At 35.6% G+C, this 21,577-nt stretch overlaps 1 protein-coding gene across 1 annotated transcript in view; it reads right to left on the bottom strand.

Annotated features, from left to right (window-relative positions):
* Positions 1–576: 576 nt before the first annotated feature.
* DCN (decorin) overlaps positions 577–21,577 on the bottom strand; it is a 40,189-nt gene continuing 19,188 nt past the window's right edge. The window contains exons 3-8 of the mRNA XM_056340988.1: positions 19,802–19,914; positions 9,555–9,768; positions 9,248–9,361; positions 7,949–8,042; positions 3,203–3,341; positions 577–2,111 (exon numbers count right to left, since the gene is read on the bottom strand). Of these exons, the coding sequence (XP_056196963.1) occupies positions 1,917–2,111; positions 3,203–3,341; positions 7,949–8,042; positions 9,248–9,361; positions 9,555–9,768; positions 19,802–19,914 (869 nt within the window). The 3' untranslated portion in view covers positions 577–1,916. The remainder of the gene's footprint in view (positions 2,112–3,202; positions 3,342–7,948; positions 8,043–9,247; positions 9,362–9,554; positions 9,769–19,801; positions 19,915–21,577) is intronic.

Genomic DNA, 21,577 nt, shown 5'->3' with positions numbered 1-21,577 from the left:
TTGTTCAGGCTAAGACAATGCCTTTGTTCTCTATTGAAATGCCAGTGCTTAGCTTTCTGCATGAAGTCTCTCTCTGAAAAATCGCAGATATCCAACCAAGAACCAAAAGGAAAAAAAAAATGTAACTGTTGATGTTCTAGAGGGTTTTCTCTTCAGTGACACAAGGGTATCATGTACTGTCAGTTTTATTTAAAAATAAAACTCAGAAGATGTGAAACCCAGAAGAAAGAATAGATGCAAATGAGGGAGATAATTGGCTACTATATGAAGGAGATAGCTAACAAAAGTGCAAACATGCTTTTTCTGTGTGATGTCTTTAGTGATTCATAATCATTTCCAATTATTTACTACTTGAATAAATGACAGCTATAAAAAGAATATATTATTTTTCTAGAAAAATTACCTGAGTGTTAGGCATGAAAAATTGTCTTGAGGCAAGAGAATTTCTGACAAATTGCTCTTACATTAGCTATCATCATACTAAAAACATTCAATTTTCAAGACTTAATCATAATTAAAGTTCTAACACACTAGGTTATGCTATCAAAACAGAAAATAAAGACAAACACTTTGGAGTTTGCCTGTATTACATTATTCTTTAATATAAATGACATACAAGTTTTACAAATTAGAGAGATTGACCTTGGAGTATTAGAGGCTGCAGAAAATTCTTTTAAGGTGACATTTTTGTTGAGTATATGTTTAGCTTTGTAGATTGACAGTAGAAATGTGCAGCCTACCTTTGATGTGCTTGCTACCCACTGGTATGGGTTGAAGAATCCCAATTTGCAGAGGGCTTCAAATCACTCTAAGAAGATACAAATTATGTCCCAGCAATGTCCAGCTAGGCCTTGCAGTTATTTCACTTCATATTTTGCTATACTTATGATTTTTCTTATAATCTAAATTCCTCAAATGCATCAGATGGGAAGCCTGCATATCTCTACTTGACAATTAAAAACATTGTTTAGAAAACAGTAAAGGATGCTGACATGTACAATGCAGAACAGTGAACTGATATTATTTTTGGTTTAGATATATACATGGATTGATACCAATGACTAAATCCTAATACCATACCCTGCAAGGCAGTCTCACTGAAGTCATTAAAACCGCTTCTGTGACCAAGGTGAGAAGTATTTGCCCTAGAGAAATTTAGTCATTGAACTCCAGATATAGGTTACAGGTTTTGCACTGCAGACTACTCATTATTTTGTTCGATAGGATTATGTTAGGCTAATCCTGAATAGCATTGCTCTAGAAGAATGGCAAACTTTAAAGAACTATGTGTACAATATGAATTTATTTAATTATATGAATTTATTTAATTTTTCCCAAAATAATGACATTAGCAACAACTTTATTTGCCTCTGCTAAATAGATACATTCAGAATTAGCTTAGTGTTATAGTGGATATTTTTAAACCTCCAGGGCTTGAAATAAATTTAAAGGAGGTAACTCTCACCTTCTCAAGTCTCAAGATGATTTGAGAGTCTTTCTTCCCTCTTTTTTTTTTTTTTTTTTTTTTTTTGTGTGTGTGTGTGTGGCTATAAAAATAACCTCAATCACTATCTTTTTTTTCTTTTTTAATATAGCTTGACAAATATTTACTCCGAATCTCATATACAGTGGAATGTGAAAACTTGTAGCATTCAGCAAACTGAAAAATGCCACAGAAAGCATGCTGGAAAAGAAGGCTGAAATAAGTCAGTTTAAAGCACAGTTTGCAATTCTTTTTGATGGTATGCTTGATCTTGCACATCTGTAATGATTCATTTATTCTACATCAATGGATCATCTCCACTTTGAAGTGAAGTTTCTGGTATTTGGCATTATTGTTAGCAATAATTTTTGGAACAGGCCTATTACAACAGGTACTTTTAGCTGAAACACAACCGAACCCCATCTTTAGACATCTATTTGTAATTTCCAATCTGTACTGCAGAGCGTTCATGGATACACCGGAAAGCAGAGGGCTGGATTTCCCAGTACTGCACAGGATTGCTGAAGAGACTCACACCAGAATAGCTAGCCTTTTTGGTGTTGTAACCAAGAGGGCAAAAATCGTTGATACCAATTGAAGCTATTTTGTTGTTATGAAGGTAGACCACCTGAAAAGCACAGAAGTACAGAAGTGAGAAATAGAGCTACTATGGCAAATAAGATAAATGATTCAATGTCAAATACTCGGTATGTATTGTGCAATGTTATACAGAGTAGCAATATATCCTTTTTTTCCTAATGAATGCTTGATTCTGTTTACCTTTTGAAATACCTAGAGTATACCAAATTAGAAATAATTTCCATAGAAAAAGCAGAAACTGTGCAAGACAATCTAATAATATTACTATTATCTGATCATACTGTAACCAAAACAGGACTCAAACTTGTGGAGTTATTAATACAGTGCTGTGGTTCAGAAGCATGTGCTGTATATAAAGAATATATTTGGTACTAATTGGTTTCTCTCTAGCTCTAATGCTTTCACTCTCATGAGTGCAACTGTGCAGGACTCAGAGCCAAAGTAATCACTAACAAAGATTTAAAATAGCTGATGAATATGACTTTGCTCCAGAGTCACCATTTCAGATTAATTTTCCCAAGCTACATGCAAGTAGTGATTTTCATTTGGGAATCTTCATTCTTTGGGAGCTTTCTTTCCCATAAAAACCTAGTCCAGGTGAAGACAGATTTCAGTTGGTTCCAAGAGGCCATATTTCTAGCTATCCAACCACACGGGCCTCAAAAATACCGCTAATGTGAAACGTGTATTGAGTGTCTTTGCCCTCCTGAAGGCACAGCATTTTGAGATACCAAAGGGAATGTTCTTGTGAAAGGTTTCAAAATGTCACTGGGTAGAATTGAAAAAATCTCAGCAGATGAAATTTTCTTTGAAAGCACTTTTGAGTAAAGAGGAATTTAAAGTACATAATTCATCCCATATTTGTTGCTTCCCCTCAGACACAGAGATAACGAATGCACACCTCCAGATCTATACACCTACATAGCCACATTCACACAAAAATCAGAACAAGAATCTTCCTGTTGTATGTAAATTTTGCATGCCTATTCAGCACGAAACTTGCATCAAGTTACCTTTGCACAAATACTGTGTGCATTTCTGTTCAAGACTGAATAACCGCACAAATACTAGTAGGAATCTTTCAACTATTGCTCTCTGAGGCAGTACGATAAACTTTACCTGGATATACTTGTGTTCACCCAGCCCACCAGGTACTCTGACAAGTTCATTGTTGTTCAAGTGGAGCTCTCTCAGATGAGGCACATTGTTAAGAGACCCATTTTCAACTGAGGAAATACTGTTGAAGCTGAGACCCAATCTGGGGGAAGAAAGAAAAAAAAGAAAAAAAAGAAAAAAAATCCAAACAAAAAAATATGTTAAACTTGCCCACACAACCATCTTTCCTGGGTTGATTACTTCTCTACTCTACTGTTGTAGAACAGACCAGTCTAATTTTCAGAATTATGCATGAGGTAGAGAGGTACCTCAGAGAACTAGTTTAGCTAAACATGTTTAAATAAGTTTGACATCTAACAATGGTAATGAGCTAATTATCATTCTATCATTCAACCTGTGCCCATGGTACTGTATACTTTCATGAGATATATGACTAATCCCACTGTAAATGCATATGACATACCTTCATAGGCACCAGTCTTTTTTAAAAAGCTGAATAAGAGTTTCTTGCATGACTTTAGGAGCACTGGCTGTACCTTTCTTTGTCAAAGTACATAACCCAGGGTGACCAGAACTGTTAAGTTTAGATTTTCACCACATCCTTTGAAGATACTTATGTAGTTAGAGCCATGTTACAGACTGGAGCCATGAGCTCAGTCATACGTGATGACCTGTTCAGCAGGACACAGAAGTGGGATGCACACATTTCTCCCAGGTTCCAGTCCAGAGCTTTCATCATAAAAATCATCCTTTCTGCTTTATACATCCACATTCTGGGTTTACTAGCACAATTTATGCCCAGTTTGGAAAATCTGGTCCTATCCATGTACTTCTGTGTTAATATTATTTTGGGTTGCAATTACCAAATTACAGAATACTTTTCCAGAGACTTTCATAAGTTACAACGCTTTGTGTTGCAGTAAGGAATTCAGTGGTAATTCTGCAGGAGTTATCATCAGGAGTGTTGTCCTTTGAGAAAATTATTTCTACAGAGGCTAAACCTACTTCATCTAGTTTGCTTTATCTTTTTTCTTTAGGCAATCTTTTTTAATGTTGAGGGGAAATGCTCTAAGATTTATTAATAACTGAATCAATTAAAGAATTTAATATTGGTAATCAGAATCCTTGTGATAAAATAATTTGCTATGGATGAGTACTTTTAAATAAAGTCTTATTCATGGTAATCTACTACCTATAATTCTTTGTGGCTTGTGCCAGCTTCAAAAGTCAGAATCTGGACCTAATATAAAATCACAGAACTAATATTTCTTGTTCAATCTTTATGGCAGAGATGTTTCCAGAAATAATGTCCAAGAATGGAAGTGCATTTTATAATTTTTCTTTTAAAAATAAAAAGTTAAAGAAATATCCTATTAACTGGCAACATATAATACAAATAGTCATATCATACTTATTTAAACATTCCAGTGCTGTCAAATGATTGATGACAAAGGAGAGCTTAATGAGACCTCCTACAGACATCAACAGGGATTTATTTCACTCAGAAATAAGTTCACAGTGTCCCTTATCTTTGTTAGAATTTGTTCAGGAAGAATTTTCATTTCAAAATTATTAGAACAAAATTCCTTTTGAGTAGAGTACATCAGGATTTAGGAAAGTTTGGGAGATTTGATCCTACAGAGCAATAAGATCTTTCGAATGTCTACAAAGGAATTCAGTGATGGGTGCTCATGGTGAATGTCTTTAAAAGGATGACAAAGAAAACAAATAAAACCAAACAGTTTGGCAGAAGGCTATAAATTCTTGGTTGACACATGTCTAAATATATGTTACATATGCAGGTCTCCAAGCAGATGTGTCACACCTGGGGAGACCAGCATGAAAAAAAGCAGGTCTAACTTTCATATTAGTCTGTTGAAGCAAAAATAACCCTTTTACAGATGATAGGGATGGACAAGATCCAACTCTGCATTGTCTCATGCAGGGAAAGTCTTTTAGGGAAAGAGTGAAATGGGAGGAGTCTGTAGAAAAGTGGATCTAACTTCCACAAGCAGTGCAGTTATATGTAATTACATCTCATCTAGATGTGTTACGATCTCTCAGTCACTCGGGGCTATGGTTACAAATGAAGTCAATCTTAGTGTGTAAAATACACAGTGATTAAGAGTGTTAGGAAAGACTATGATCTTCATCTCTCTTCTTTTTCCCATGGGTAAAAAAATGGAAGAATTCAAAAAATCACTCTTGCTTAATATACTTGACATATTACTTCCTTTTATATTAGTGAATAGGTAACATTTCTCCAGTGTTTCTGCTGATTAGTCCCAGCGTTTTAAATTTTTGAAGACCATAATTAAAAGCATACCTAAAAATTGAATAAATTCTCAAGTATTTTTCCACCTTCTTTTGTCTCCAACAACCCTGCTTTTTCTCACTTTTTTAAACAAACTTCATGCTGCTCAACAATATCATTATTCTGGGCTTGATGCAACTTCTACTCTATGGAGCTAGAAATTTTCCGTAAACTTTAATAGGATATAGACATTAGTAACATCAGTGGCATAATGTATATGGAGCTCATTCCCCCATGCGATCAGCAGTCTTTATTCAGTTTACATTCATGAGATATATTTTTTTTTTCTATTGCAGCACTATATGAAGACTTTTGGAAGACTTAAGAGTAATTTTACAAGGAAAACAAAGAAACAAAAAGCAAATATTTATGTGCTGTTAGAACTCAAGAACTCAAAAGAGAATGAGCAGTAGATCTATACCAAGCTCTTGTGTGAAACATTTTACAGTTCAAAACACCTTAACACAGCAGAAGAATGACCTGTTTCTCAAAGTCTAACTGTGCTTTAGGGCAGGTATTAGACTGTTGAGCATCAGCTGTCATGACATGATCCAGGAGGAGAGCAGTCTGACCCCATACTGCTGCTCCTAAAGATATAGATGTGTCAATAAAAGCTGGGTTTTGGTAGCTTGTTTCCGTGGCATAAGGGGCAGCATGCCCCTTAAATTTATCCCATATGCCATCCTTGCCTCTCGCATAGCTGCCTCCTTTCTTCATCTGTCTGCTCCGTTATGTCCAGTGTGCACTTTTTCACCAACCTGTATTCTGCCTTACTTTTCAGCATTATGAAAGAGGATTTCTGACTATGTTCAGGTTGCATCCTTAAGCACAGGTCAGAGGGCAGTTTAAAAGCTGGTGTCTGCTCTGAGCAGCTCCACATTTCCACACAACAATCAACAGAGCATCTTTTTCTCTGTACTGTACAATCACAACAGAAGCAGACCAAGGTTCGATATTTTTAATAGTCCATCAGCATTTGCAGCATAAAACTTTATGCCTTAAGACAGATTTCCCACAATATAGCCTGTAGTGTTTTCCAAGTGTGAATGTGAAAAAGCAGAAACCCCCTGTCATCTGCAGGACAGCTGACATACCCCACACCTCCCTCCTCCAATAAAGTAAATTATGCTCTACCTGAGTAGTTATTATCTTGTTTTGGTTTTGGAAGTTTTCTTTACCATTTATCTGGGGAATGTTACATTTTATACTAAGCTTCTTTCATAAAAAAATAACTGCTTCATAGTACCCTAACGATAATCATGGGATTCTTATTTTTTCATTAAAAACCAGGTGCAGACATTTTTTGAACAGGGATGAATCTGTCATCAAATATGAACATCAAAAATTAGTTGAAAAGTCTTATTTTACAAGCTCTAGAAACCTGTTCTAAACTTTACCACTTGGAATTGCCAGATTCAAAATAAGTGTTAAGTTACTCTATACTTCATTGCACTAAAGCACTGTGCAATCTACTATAATCAACGGCAAACTTAACTCCTGTTGCTCAGTAATCTTTCTTTGATTTCTGTTTTCTGCTTTCATTATGACATGCAGAATGATTAAGATGAAGATCCAGGAATTAGATCCAGTAACCTGATTACAGACTTTTAGATCAATTACACATCTATTTCCATTTAAAAAAACATTAAGTATCATAATATTAAAATACCTTGTAGTAAAGGCCTGCTTTACTATTTTAGCATGTTATCTAATGTGAACTAATTCACAAATAACTCTGTATGTCTAGAACTACTGTTTTGGAATTCTCCTTACCTTTTCCTACAGTTAGAGAAACTTATTCAACAACATATTCTTCAATTAGCAAGGTAAAGTCACCATGAAAAAAATGACACTTTTTCATTTATATTGTATGGTTTGGTTTGGTGTTTTTTGGGGGGGTATTTTTTGGTCATGTTCTGGGACTCATTGAAGACTTGCCTTTCTTGAGAAACAAAGGAAACACTGTTGCAAGCAGTTTTGGTTCCCATGTGCTTTTTTCCTCAGTTTCCAGGGCAAATTGCATGAGAAATGCAATGTCCCAAGAAAACTGCGTGAACCAAAGATGGAAATACAATGAAAGAAGATGACATAATTAAAAATTCCAGTTTCTCTCTTTATCTTTCTTTTTTATTTTCCTTTGGGGGTTTTGGTTTGGTTGGGTTTTTTTTCTTTTCTTTTTAATTGAATCAAAGAAACAGTTGTCCTGGGCATACATCACTCATAATTGAAAACAGCTGGAAAGTGTTGTTAGAAGGAAAAAAAAAAGTGTTTTGTTCACATAAGTCAGTACACAACTCCTTAGAAGCTTTTCCTCCTAAGTTATGGAATGCCTCGATGGTAACATTCATGAAGCCCAGAATGATGTTTCTAATTATGTGTGTGGTGGTTACAATTTCAACCAATCTTTTACACAAAAAGAAGAAAAGAATTCTTACTTTGCCAAGTTGGTGAGTCCAGACAGGCCATCAGCATCAATTTTGCTGATTTTGTTGCCATCAAGGTGAAGTTCAGTAAGGGACGGGGGAAGGCCTGAAAGAGAGAACACCATCAAATCACTTTTGGTAAAGGATTGGTATCTTATTCTAAAAAGGCTTGTGTTAGACTGAGAATCTTTTACAGTAACAAAAAATTTTTTTACTAGACATGGCTCAGCACAATTCACTGAAGGAAACAAGGAACTTTCACAATCAGGGAAACTAAAAACAACTAGTAACAATTTATTTAGCATGAAATAAAATCAAGCTCCCAAGGTCATCATAAAAGTTAATTCTTAAAAACCAGATAAATTATATTCTTCTCAGATATGAATTCTGGCCTTCATGATTATGTAAATGGTTCAAGGTAAGAGAAAGAGCCTTCACTTTAGCCAGCCTATCCACATACATAAATCTACAAACATTGATTTTTAACAAATAACAGCAGCTGAAAATGAGATTATACAGCTGAGGTAAAATGATTATTTTTTTTATTTTAGGTAGGGCACACAGTATTTTGCAAATTCTGTTTATCAGGAAAAAAAAATTGGAACCAAGTATTTTAACTATCTGAGGTCCCTCAAAGGAATATCCAAAACAGGAAATGTGGGAAGAAAGAAATAACAACTAGTATTACCTTTGAAAAAGTTTTCAGCTCTTTTGAAACAATCTGCTGACTGTAGTATGAATAAATTGAATATAATTTCCTTTGGAATGGAACCATTCTGGTTTGTTTTATTTTGTTATGTTTTTTAATAAGTTATTTTGAAGTTCTTATTTTGTAGCAATTTGCCATGAAGTACTCTTAAAAATAGCAAATGTTTCTGTTTTGTATAAGAATAGTATTTGTGGCTTCAAACTCCACAGACTTGTGGAGCGCTGATTTTATGCTTGTAGAACTTCAGTTGATTCTACTTGAGTTTACATCTGTTTAATGGTGATCAGGCTCACCAATCAGGGTTGGAGGGTGAAAATATTCTTCTACTTTATATTTCAGTTATGAGACAAGAAAAGCAGAATATCATAAAATGGCTTACTTTTAACAATGCATCTCTTGTAGAGCTTCTCATAATAGAAAACCAAAATTTGCCAAGCCAATAAAAGTCAACTGACCAAAAAATGAAGTAGTCAAGTAATGGGTACTCTAAGGACTGACTCAGAACTCAGGATTCTTCCATAATAATATTTTTTTTTCTGGCTGACTAGAAGTCACTATATTATACTTGTGCAAATCTTTGTAATATTAATTGTATTTCTTACCTTTTGGGATGCTAGTAATGTTGGTGTCTGCGATACGGATGTAGGAGAGCCTCTTCATCCCCTGAAAAGCTCCATTTTCAATGCCTGAACTCTTGATTGGATTGGTGCCTAGTTCTGCCAACAAAACACGGTCATGAGCTTTGCTGCAGTGTAGGTACCTACAGCCTTCAGGTCAAAGCTAAAACTCACTTTGGAGGTACAATTTATTGGAGCATTTCTTGACTTTCTACATAAAATCACTGACTGAACTAAAACATCATCTTGAAAAAACAGAGTTGATTTTTTTTATAATTTCTTATGCTCATACCTAAGACAATCACTTGATTCAGTCCATTAAAGACAGCTTTCCTCAACTTGGAGATCTCATTCTCATGAGCCCGTATCTCCTGGAGAGACTTCGGCATGTTTTCTGGGAGTTCCTTCAGGTTGTTCTTGGACAAGTAAAGCCTTTCCAGCTTCTTCAGAGGAGCAAAAGCTAATGGGCTGATTTTGCTGATTTTGTTGTTAACAAGGATCAATGCCTGTGGAGTAATAATGAAGGAGATCTCAGATGATCACTAGGGAAATTATTTTAGGAATTAAACATTTTAAAATGATGATTCTTTTATAATATTTTTGATGCCTTTTGACAGTCAATCTAGTGAGCTGAAGAAAATACAATGCAGTACTAAAACAAATAGATAAAGAACTTCTGAAATGGTGAAAGATAAACAAGGCCTACATAATAAATGCAAGTGAGCACTTCATCACTGAGGTATATGCAGCTTCTCTTAACATCCATAATCGATACTCCAGAATAAGTGCCACCCTTCCATTTGAAAGTTGTAAAGAACAAGACATGCACATAAAATTAACATTTTCAGGTTTATTTGAGGTTTTTTTTCCATTTTTTTTTTATTCTGAGGATACTTTTATACCTTACCCATCATCACACAACCATCCTAACCAGTTTTTTTCTGAACAGAATATTCTATGATTCTATACAGTGAAGGCACAGTCCAGCTTAGTAAAAGTATTCTTATCATTACCTCTTTCCTGTTAGTTGTAGAGACTGCACTGATTAGATTTCTGTCTGATAATAACCTCCTTTTTGTAAAGATATAAGCTTTTTTTTTTTTTTTGGTAAGTGTACCTTGGTACAGGAGGGGAGCAATTTGAAGCATCATACTGTAAGATCTGCAGTTAGGTATCATGGACCATATTCATAATGGCTATTATGTAGGTGCTTAATCTAATTCTCACAACTGTGATATCTAGACTCAGGGTAACTAAGCAAATTAGCTCTCCATACAGTCAGGGGAGAAATGCTTCTATGAAAATTCTGTTACCTGTCATAAGTGGTCCCAGTATGCCTCTGGAATTTCACATTAATGCTAAGTCTCTGATTTACCAAACAGGACATAAAAAGGGAAAAGAAAGTCCCATCACTGTTAGAACATTAATGCAGCTACTGGAAAGGATTTCAGATACGATACACATCAGAATGAATTGTATAATTCCATTTGTTTTCTATCTACTTATCAGACTTACAGTGCTGCATGTTTGTGCAGTGAATTAGGTAGAATGGGCTGTATAAATATAGATATAATATCTGCTTAGATTCATTACTAGAAAATAGCTAAAGACCATCTTTGTTCACTAACTCCATGATGCTGTTTTTAGAAACAGAAGGCAACAGTTACTGCTAAACCACAATTTTTTTATATTGCATACACTATAGTTAAAATTCAGTGCATTTTAATACACAATATTTTCAGAATTACACTTTAGTCTCTTTCCTAGAGGAAAACTGAGCATTCAACTCTTTCCACAGTCAGTTAAGTATTAAAACAGTGCCAAGAGGTGTATCAGCATCTGTGACAGCACCTCTCCACCATGGAAACAGAAAGAGAGGTGAGAAGATAGCTTAAAATAGTATTTTATTTGTGGGGTTTTTCCCTAATGCATTCCTTTTGCAGATCACTCTAAGCAAAGAAAGCAGTATGTTCTGTACATTGTTTAACTGAATACACGTAAAGCTGAGCATATCTGGTTTTAATTTTGTATGCTAGCTAGCATTTGCAAGAGGAAGGAGAAAAGGTCACTCACAGTTCAGCAGAGTATTTCCCTAATGATGAGGCTCTCCCAAAATAAATATATTGGTCAGTGGAAGCCATGACCCCAACAGTCTTTTATTTGAGCCTGAGCTATAAGAACTGCCATGAAAACACATGGGGTACACATGGGGTGTGGTTTCCTGAGTCATCATTGCCAGAATTGTGATACAGATGTAGGTTCTGCCTATGGTGTAGTACAGCTACCTGCACAATATTTGGACATAGGAAATAATTCAGTTATAAGGGATACAGTCTGAATTATGCAGATGAGTCTCTTTCCTTGTTTATATCGTAATAAGTGAATAACTGAATGTGCAACTGCTAGTTACATTCTTCTTTTTTTTTTTCTTTCTTAATTTTCCCATGGATTTCTTTTCCATATAAATCAACATTCAAGGAATTGAGACTTGAAATTTTTATCGTGCATCCTGTTTTGTTCTGCTTGGTCATTTATTTCAGCTAAAAGCCTCCCTTACCTTTATTCCTTCTTTATTTGATTTATTTTAACTTTGTTGCCTTTCAGATAAAACATTTGGGCTATGATTATCACAGCTGATGATCTGATGTGAAATATTTCTTGCTGGAAATAGGTAGGCATACATTCAGCTAGGCACTGCAATGTAAATATTCTCTGAGCTGTTGATGTTAGGAGGTTTGTTACAGGTCTTCAGAGCAGAACTGATAGTCCTGACCAAAACCAGAAATTATCTAAGTATTTAGGATTTATCTGTTCAATTTGCCAATGCTTTTTCCTGAATATGATCATGTTATCTTGAGGAAACACACAGAAATGTTGTTTTATTCAAACATTCAGAAAGTCTCACACTTAGAAATGATGGTATCTATCAAAGGTGTGTTTAAAAATACTGATTTCACAGTGGAATAGTGTGTATGGTGGCATAAGGTGGAAGGTATCACAAGCCTGTAGTTTTCAACTTTTTTTGTACCAGAATATCATTTCCCACTTACACCCCACTCTGCAAGCTCCTGCTCCTGGTATTATAAGCCTGCATTATTTTTCCACACTGTTGTACAGCTGTAAAAAAGAAAAAAATAAACCCACACATCAGAATTCACAGGAGAAGTTTTACTGTCTCCCAGAGCAACAGAAAATGATGAGGATAACACACCAGCACAACACCTGGCAAGCCATACCCCTGGGTTCCTTTCCCACTTCACAATAACTCTATTATATGTAAGACTTGAAGACCAAGCTATTAGCCTTGGAGCAATACTGTTTGCTTTCCTCAGAATGTGCACCGTATGGTCTGCATGTAACAAAAGTTAAAACAAAACAAAACGAAATAAAACAAAAAACTCAGGGGAATTTAGAGGTCAGTGAAAACAGGAACTAAAGGAGCAAAACCTAGGGAAAACATCTGCAGCAGTGCTATTGAGGAAGGGATGTTAGGCAAAAATACACACATGGACTAGCTATCCTGAATAAAGCCCAGATGGCATGGTGGGGCATTATATACATCTCGTTAAAGGACATACAAAAATTTTTTACAGAGCAAGAAGTACTTGGAGGGAAAAATAAAGGTCAGCCTGGAAGTGCTGAAAGTGCTGGAGCCCTTGGCCACAGATAGCACTTGTGGTGGTATATGAAATGATTTGGCAGAAATCTAAGAGCCTAGAACAGAGCCACAGGAATTGATACTTGTATTCAAAATCTATCTTCTTCAACATTTCCATTTTAGTGAATGGAAAAAGATATTTCTGTTAAAATGCACACACACACACACCAGGAAAAAAAAAAAAAAAAAAAAAGAAAGAAAAAAAAGAGTTGAAGAATATCACCAATCCACAATACAAAAGGCTGAGCACAGGAATGTACACCTTTCAGATTGATTTCGTATGGGTGTTAAGATATTTAGCCATAGGTAAGAAAAGAGGCAGGAAAGAAGGAGAAAATAAAGAGATGTAAATACATCAAGTACTAAAGACATCACTTAGGCTAGGAGGGTTCATGGCAATTTCCTATGGATAAGAGAAAAATTAGCTTCCATCCCCATTTCCCTGAGATAAAGCCTTTTCCCCTTGTCATTTATAGCATGTAAATGTTGCATGGTAAACATTGAGTCTGTTATAATATTGCACTGTGATAATACCTATGAACCACCTTATCATGACCAGCAGTTTAAGTAGTGCTCACAGAGGAAAAAAAATCCAAGCTTTGCTCCAAAGATGGCTTACTTTTTACTGAAACACCTCTGGTATTAGCATAGTCAGGGAAAAAAAAAAAAAACCGAACTAAAATTCCTGTATGACAGGAATAGATGCTGGCTCCATTGAAGTCAGTGGGAGTCTGGCCATTTCGCTCCCTCTGGCCTGGTTTCTACCTCAAATATTTATTCCCAAAACAAATAGGAGGATTCATAATTCAGGAAAATTTGGGAACATTTGTTGGCAGGCTTGTGTCAAAATACACCCTGACAAACTGCAGAGGGAGTGTGTGGCAATCCTGTAGGAACTAGTTAGCATATGGCTGCTCTTCTGGGATTACCAAAATTTACAATTTTTGCCCTGCCTGGGGTGGGGAGCAGTGGATTGTATTTTGGGGTGTAATCTCATTATGTGAGAATCTCAGGGGATTGATCTGTGAGATTTTCATCCCTACTTCTATTCTTCCTAGTTTAGAATACCTTGAAGAGACAGCCTTGCCAAAATCAGAAGTGAACTGTGAAATGATCAGCAAATTATTATGAGCCATAGTACATGGTGATACATCTGTTTTGCCAGCTGGGGATGGTACTCTTACCTAACATCAAGTCTTTAATGATGCATGCATCCTTCAGGGTTTAAACTGAAAAGTCAATCTGCTGACCCGATGGAATTTCTTTAATTTCCTGGGTTATGTATTACATTATTACCTGGTTTTTATTACAGTTCTGCTAGGAACAGTAATGGCTTAGGAACGGTAAGCTCAGGAGTCAGGCAATCAAGTAAAAAAAATAATAATTTTCATTCTTTTTGTTTGCCTTGTGTTTTTAGCTAAGTGATAACCTGGATATATAGACAAGCTTTTCTGTCAAATTATTAGAAGTGGATAGTGACTTAGGAAAAAAATTAATGAAGAACACAAAAAATAAAAACCAGAACTTGACTTTCTCCTCTAATTGTGTTATACCAGGAGACAGAATTCTACAAAATAAGTCTTCATTTTGAAATTAATTTAAAAAATCATGAACATTGGTAAACTTGAAGGAACCAAGAGCCTCTGGATCCAAGGAGGTCTCTGAACAGGATTCCAGATTTTACGTCTCCTGAAGGGCCTATGATCTACAACTAAGGCAGGAAAAGCATAAAGGTATAAAAAACCCATGATGGTGCAATTATTCTTTATTTGTTGTTACTTAAATTCTTTGGTAGGGTTTAGTAGTAACCCTACCAAACCCAGGGTCAAGGGAACATAGCTGAGAAAGGCAAGGAAAAAGGGACGACAGAGGAACAATAGGGAAGAGATGAATGAACTGTGAGGGAAGGAGATGGCAAGGCACTAAAACAACAGCCTGTCAGCATGAATGACAGACTGGGGAAAGCAGTTTGGTCACATCCACAGAACCCTGCTGGATAATCTCACAAAACCAAGGAGCCTGCCGCAGATCTAGTTTGTGTGGTGTTTGAGCTCCCACTGATAAGTCTTGTGTAACGTGACTTGCACAGATGACCAGGGGACAGATGGTTCTACACTTTCCTGCTCCAACAAAGCATAATTCTAATGCTCTGGAGTTCTAGAGAATCTTTCAACACTGTCCTTATCTACTGAATCAAGCATTTTGGTTATTTATCTTATCACAATTTGCTTGTTTATTTTATTGCTGTATTCCATAAAATTTTCTTTTTTCTTTAGCTGTTTAGTTTAGCTGACTTTTTCCAGAATTTTAAGGACCTCAAAGTATTTTTTTTTCTGTTGTTCTCCTCACACAAAAAGATCTTAACCCTCTGCTCATTAAAAATATTTTGCATGTATGTTTCAGTGGAAAATCTCATTGTGTGTTAAACATAATGCAAAGGAGAGCCTGAGGCAACAACAGCTCCCTAAGGGAGTCCTGCCTTTCAGATTAACCTTTTTTGTTTTCAGAATATTTGTTAGAAACTTACAGCTGCATCATGTTGAAAAAAAAATGTAAAAAGGTATTCTTCAGTCCCATGAAGAATGTTTGCCATTGATGATAGTGGAAATTGAGTTCAGAGGTAGAAACTGGACATAGATGTCTGTCTGGTTTTTACAGTATGCTGATGGTTACTGATTCTTCATTCTGTGATTTGCAGAGCATTATGTTTATTTAACTTTTCTTTTAATTATCCCTTGGTAAAGGGAACTGAAGCTGTAATGAGCCTTCAGAAGACTGTGTTCTTTCATTAATATTTTTTGATCTGTTAGGGACTTTATGGATCCCTGGAAGATGTTCTTAGACTTCTCTTCAGTTAATCTGGGCTCTTGCCTTCCATAGGGAGCCTTCTTTTGATAAAAAAAAAAAAGGGGGGGGGGGGGGGAAAGGAGAAAAAAAAAAAGACTGCTTGAAACTTCTAATGCAATACATGATTTTTTTCCTCTTGATATTACTACAAGGAGTGTTTCAGTTTATTTGCCCATACATCTAATGCTGATAATGCCTTAATGTAGATATGGTCATAACCTTAAGTCCCAGGTTTAAATATCTTATCTCTTTTGTGCAGGTCTTTTCCTTCAGTATAAATACAACTGGGTTTAGCGCTGTTGTATGCACAGCCATGGCTTTGGATAGTCCTGCCAGCTTAAATTAAGTAACATTCCATTTGATTTCAAGCCAATAATGCATTTGTCTTCTTTTGCTGTACTAACACTGTGCCATTGAAAAATTCCTGTTGGAAAAGCATGCAGTCACTATTCTGTTGTTTGTGCTGTTCTTATAGTGATCTAATACACAGTAGTTTCTTTTACCTCTTTTTCCAAGTGCCAGGTGTTATACTGGTTTGCTTTGGCTTTGCCACACAGCATGCAACTCCATGTGCTGTTTTTGTAGACTCCTCCTTCACTCTGCATGAGGCCTTACTCATGTAGTATTTTGGATTCTTTATTGTGTCCATGGGGTCAAAGTACTGTGCTCTATCCAGAAGTGTCAGTCTGCCTGGAAAATTCTGACAGTTTCATAGAAGTATTTTTGCTTTGGTTTTTTTTTTTCCCCCTTGGCTTTTCCATAGCACCTCTCTGATTGCTTTGCCACAGGTCTAAATCATAAGCAAGTTTTCACATAATATCAGACAGTTTTCTGAAACCACAAAACTCAATCCTCGGCCCTAAAAAAAGACTGTCTTCAATTTTTTCCCTATTCTTCCAAGTCCTCTGCTAATAAAATGTACCTTATCTTTCATTTTTAAATAGCGTAAAGTCTCACTGAGTGTTTATAATATAACATTAATAGTTTGGCCACTTTTACCTGAATAAATCTAAAAATATAAAAACATGAAGTGCTCCAAAACTGTTGACTCTGGTGTTTTCTGGTAAGCATCTATTATTTGCAGATAAATATTCTCTTAATTGTATCCTTTCTTACTTGCCATATTTTCAAAGTTGCAGATATTAACCACTATTTTACCTACTCTGGAAAATTTTCTGATATAAAGAATATTTTTGTAGGTACTAATTTATCTTTCATTTCTTTTTCTGTGTATTGTGCACTCAAAACAAGCATTTACATTTATGCTGAAAGAGAAGCTATGGGCAAGTTATAGGTAGATCCTTTCTTCTCTTCTTAATTCGTGTGGGTTTTAGTACAAATTGAACTTTAGATTTGCCCCAAGTTGTTCATGAAAATCTCTTCTAGATCTATTACACCTGTGGTTGGTGGTGTCTATAGGAATTAGGAAGGAATTTTAAATGAATATTCAAAAGGAATAAACTGAATATACTGTTCATTTTTTCAAGATCTATGAAAATTAGGATTAAAGAAATTGTTCCCTTAGCTGATCACTTCATGCAAGAGGTTAATTGAAGTTGCTGATAATTTTAGATTTTGGAACAATAATACAGGTAATTTATGTAAATCTTCCTGTTTTAGTAGAGTATAAGAAGGTTTAGTAAAGTCTAAGAAGTCTAGAGATGAACATCATACTGTAAAGTGTAACACTATCACAAGTCATATTCATCAGGGAATTTAAAAAAAGGGATTAAAAAGCATATACATGATATATATATGCATATATGTATATCTCACATACACACATATATCTCCTTAAAACAGAAGTGAGAATAGAGCTCTATCAACAACAAAGATTTTGAGTTATATTTATCTAAAAACAATATCCCTTTTTCTCTATGGCTCTGAAGAATATTTAGTTGCAATGTGGGGAATGGGAATCATTCCCAGATATTACGTAAGAAGAAGAATGATGCCTGCTGAGAGTAAAGATGGTGCCTAGTCACATAAATGTACCACATAACTAAATTATTATTTGGGGGAGGAGATGAGAGGATCGTTTTTTGTTCTTGAGTAAATCCAGGAAAACTGCATTGTTCAGAAGGTTATTTGTTAAAACTTATCTTACTATTTTCATTCTTCTGTATGTTTCCCACTGGTCCCTAAGCATGCACTTATTTTGGAACTTACCCTTGGGAGTAAGACAAACAAATAATCTCTTCCCTGAAGAGTTATCTATTTAATTCGCTATTAAATTATACCTGCTGTAAGAAAATAAAGAAAAGCAGCCCACAGAGTTAACCTCAGTGAGATTACATAGTTCACAATACCTTAACTCACAGCAGGATGTATAACAGAGACCTGAGCTGAGTGCCAAGTAGGCAGAAGTCACTGGGGGAAGTGCTTTTTTCATCTGCAGTACCATGCTCTAACTCATTCCATGCAGCGTCATGAAGAAGGATTGTGAAAAGATTTATTTCACTGATGAGACATTTCTCTTTTTTAGCACTTTACAGGTGACCTTTACTGTAAACACAAGATTTCTTTCCAAGGTGTAAGAAAACCAAAACAAGTGGACAGGAATTAGGGTTGCAAATCTGTTCAGTAGCCAAGCAGAGGAATTGAAAAAAAAAAAATTCTCAGCTCATTCTAAAACCAAGTCAGATGAAACGTCATGTAGAAGCACCTACTTCTCTTTTTTAACTGTAGAGGTTATCTATGTAACTAGTTCAAGTATAGATACCTATGTTAAAATTAGATGACATGAACCTCAGCGTGGCTTACTGATACAGTTCATTATGGACAGACTGGCATTGTGCCTATTCCTAGAAAATTTTGTAAACTTTTCCTCTTGATGTTGCATTAAAACAAACATTTAAGAGGGAATTTGGAAGCAATAAAGGAGATAAATGTTTACAGGATTTATTTTTTTCCTCTCAAGTATAAGTGGCTGAATGCAGATTCTTTTTAAAACAGTGCTTGTCTGGGTGATAACATTGGCATCACGAACAGATAAATAGTGGGAGCTGGTTTCTTGGTTGTGAATGAAAACAGCATAGAAAGAGGCTGTGAAGAGCCAGGAAAACAAAGCCGGGTAGTTTACATTGGTTACAATCAAAAAGGATCAAATGGAATAATACACAGGATAAATTGATTTGGTGAAAGGCTAGAAAAAGAGTATTTTCAGAAATATGACTGAGTTGGGGTATTACTTTCAAAGGCAGAGGAGTAATATCCTTTTTCTGATCGTGAAAGAAAGAGATTATTTCAACCGAATTGAGGGAAGACTATGAGGTATGAATTTTAAGGTGTTGATTAAAAGTATAGAAATAAAGGAGAAGGACAGAGAAACAAAAATTTGGAAACAGAGGAAGGTAGTTGTCTGATGGAAACTTGGAAAAGAACAGGGGAACCAGAAAAAAAGGCAGTCACAGAAACCAGGGCAGGAAAATATTTCAGCAAAGAGAAAACCAGACAGCAGTTTTTTGAAGAGACTGGCAGGTAAAGGAGGATGAGGATGGAGTTTGCTGGGAGGAGGTTATTGCAACAACACAATTCCATTGCAGTTCAGGTTGCAGAAGGTTGATTTGAAAAGATTCTTGAACTAAAATTAGTACAGAGAAACTGCTGACAAACATGGCATATTCAAATCTCTGTGGGCTCAGAGGTGAGGGGAAGGAATACAGTAATGAGTGAGTGAGGTTGCAGGGTCGAGATGGATCCGCTTTTTAAATAGAAATAGCCAAGCCACTGTGCCAAAGGGACTGAAAACATAAATGACTAGGTGAGAGAAGTTATGATGGAGACCAGGAGACTGAATGGACAGGAGGCAGGTATGAAGAGATGAAAAGAGATGAGAAATTTCTGTGGTGTGAGAAGGGTTTGCAGGAGAGGAATGGGAAAGGAAACACACAGGCTGGGCTGGTGAAGGAAGATCACAGAGTATTTCATCAGTTTTCCTTAAAAACCTGAGTACCAGGCCAAAACCACATTTCATCCCCCCTCCCCCTGCCTTCTTTTTTTTTTTGCAAATATTAGTTAGTTTATACACTTACATGAAGATTCTTCAAGTTCTTGAAATCTCCCTCTTTAATTTCAGTGATTTTGTTGTTCTGTAAGTCCAGAAGAGTTGTGTCAGGAGGAAGATCTTTTGGCACTTTTTCCAGACCTAGGGACAGTGAAAAGAAAGAATTGACTTTGAAGGAAACTTTAAATAGGGATCATTACTCTTCTTAGCAGCATTTACCCTTCACTAAACACCATTTCTAGAACTCATTTCCTGAAAAAGCTTATGAAGACTTATCTGAAAGTATTTCTGTCCCCAGCCAGTCAAAGGGAGTTTTATTTTGCTATGTCAAAACAAAATTTATTTATTCACATTTCCATTATGCTGTTTCCTGAAACTATATCTGAGTTATAGCTTGAAGCAACATATCGATTTAGGAAAATTATTTCTAACACATTTAATTCCACTGAATTGTGTGAATAAATATCGCTTTCAGAAGGAGGTATGGTATTTATTAATTTCACTGTGTGTTAGTTTTTGTGGACAGAGAACATTTCCTGCTATTTTGCTATTTAAAAGGTAGTAAGCCTTTCTGAAAGAAGTACGTTAGTTAATTATAATAATTTCCAGAAAAAATACTGTTTGACAGTAACTGTCCACCTTAAAAAAAAAAAAAAACAAAACAAAAAAAACAACACAACCAAAAAAAACCCAAAAAAACCACCAACAATCCACGTCCCCCCTTTTCTTTTATCTGAAGCTATGTCCAAGTTTTCTGGAGAACAAATCTCTTGGTCTCACTACAACAGCCAAAAGAACATCAGACAGTTTAAATTAAAGACTCTCTTTGGGACTATTTTCTGAATAGCTGATATGTAAGTACGATGAAGTCATGGAAATGAAATTATTTAGTGTTAAATAACACTTGCTTTACCCAGTTTTCCTTTCATACTGTGACTTGGAATAGAGCAAATCTTTTACAGTCATTCTGATTTACCACAAAATTAAAATGTTCTTTCCTAAATAGTTTTTTTTTTGGGGGGTTGTGTTTTTTTTAATAGAATGTGAAATGCTAAACAAATGGTAGACACTAATAAAGTCTCTGCATGGGCATCTAATAGAAGTGGACTTCTCTGCCTAGCAGTCTTTTTATCAGTAAATATTTTAAAAAATATTTCTTGAACTGTATTTGAATTGCCCTGAGAAAGATCGCTTTGTAAGTATCACCAGTGTCTCCCCAGTATGATGATGGACTGCGTGATACTGTTCTCAGATGAAAGATATGTGTCTCCATATATTGTTTCTTTAAACCTATCTATTTTAATCTGAAACATGGCATTGCAAACACAGTGAAATATGCTTGCCCAGAGGTAAGATGTGCTTTGCCCACAAAGGTTGTGGAGTCTCCATCCTGGGAGATATTCAGAAGTTGACAGGACTCAACCCTAAGCAACCTGATGTATCTGACCTTACTTTAGCAGGAGACAGACAAGATAATCTCAAAAGGTGACCTCCAGACTCAACAATTCTGTGATTCTGTGATATTTAAGGTTCACCACAAATGTGTTTTCACACCTGGAACATAGCTTTCTCTGTCAAAATCCAATGTTAAGCAAACCCGCTTCTCTTTCAATCTTTTTTAGCATACATATATACATCTGTAAAGTAATTAAAAAAAAAAAAAAAAAAAAGATTGGGTCTTATTTGGAAGGATTATGGTAAACCGTGAAAAAAAGCACATTTGGTACTATATTCTATAGTTACTACCATAAAATTTTACCATAAACCCTAGAGATGCCACAGTGCTGTGTATTGCAGCTTTTTA

This window comes from Falco biarmicus, chromosome 5 (assembly GCF_023638135.1).
Source record: "Falco biarmicus isolate bFalBia1 chromosome 5, bFalBia1.pri, whole genome shotgun sequence".
In the NCBI taxonomy this organism is placed as follows: Eukaryota; Metazoa; Chordata; class Aves; order Falconiformes; family Falconidae; genus Falco; species Falco biarmicus.
This window is presented reverse-complemented; position numbering and strand designations above follow the sequence as displayed.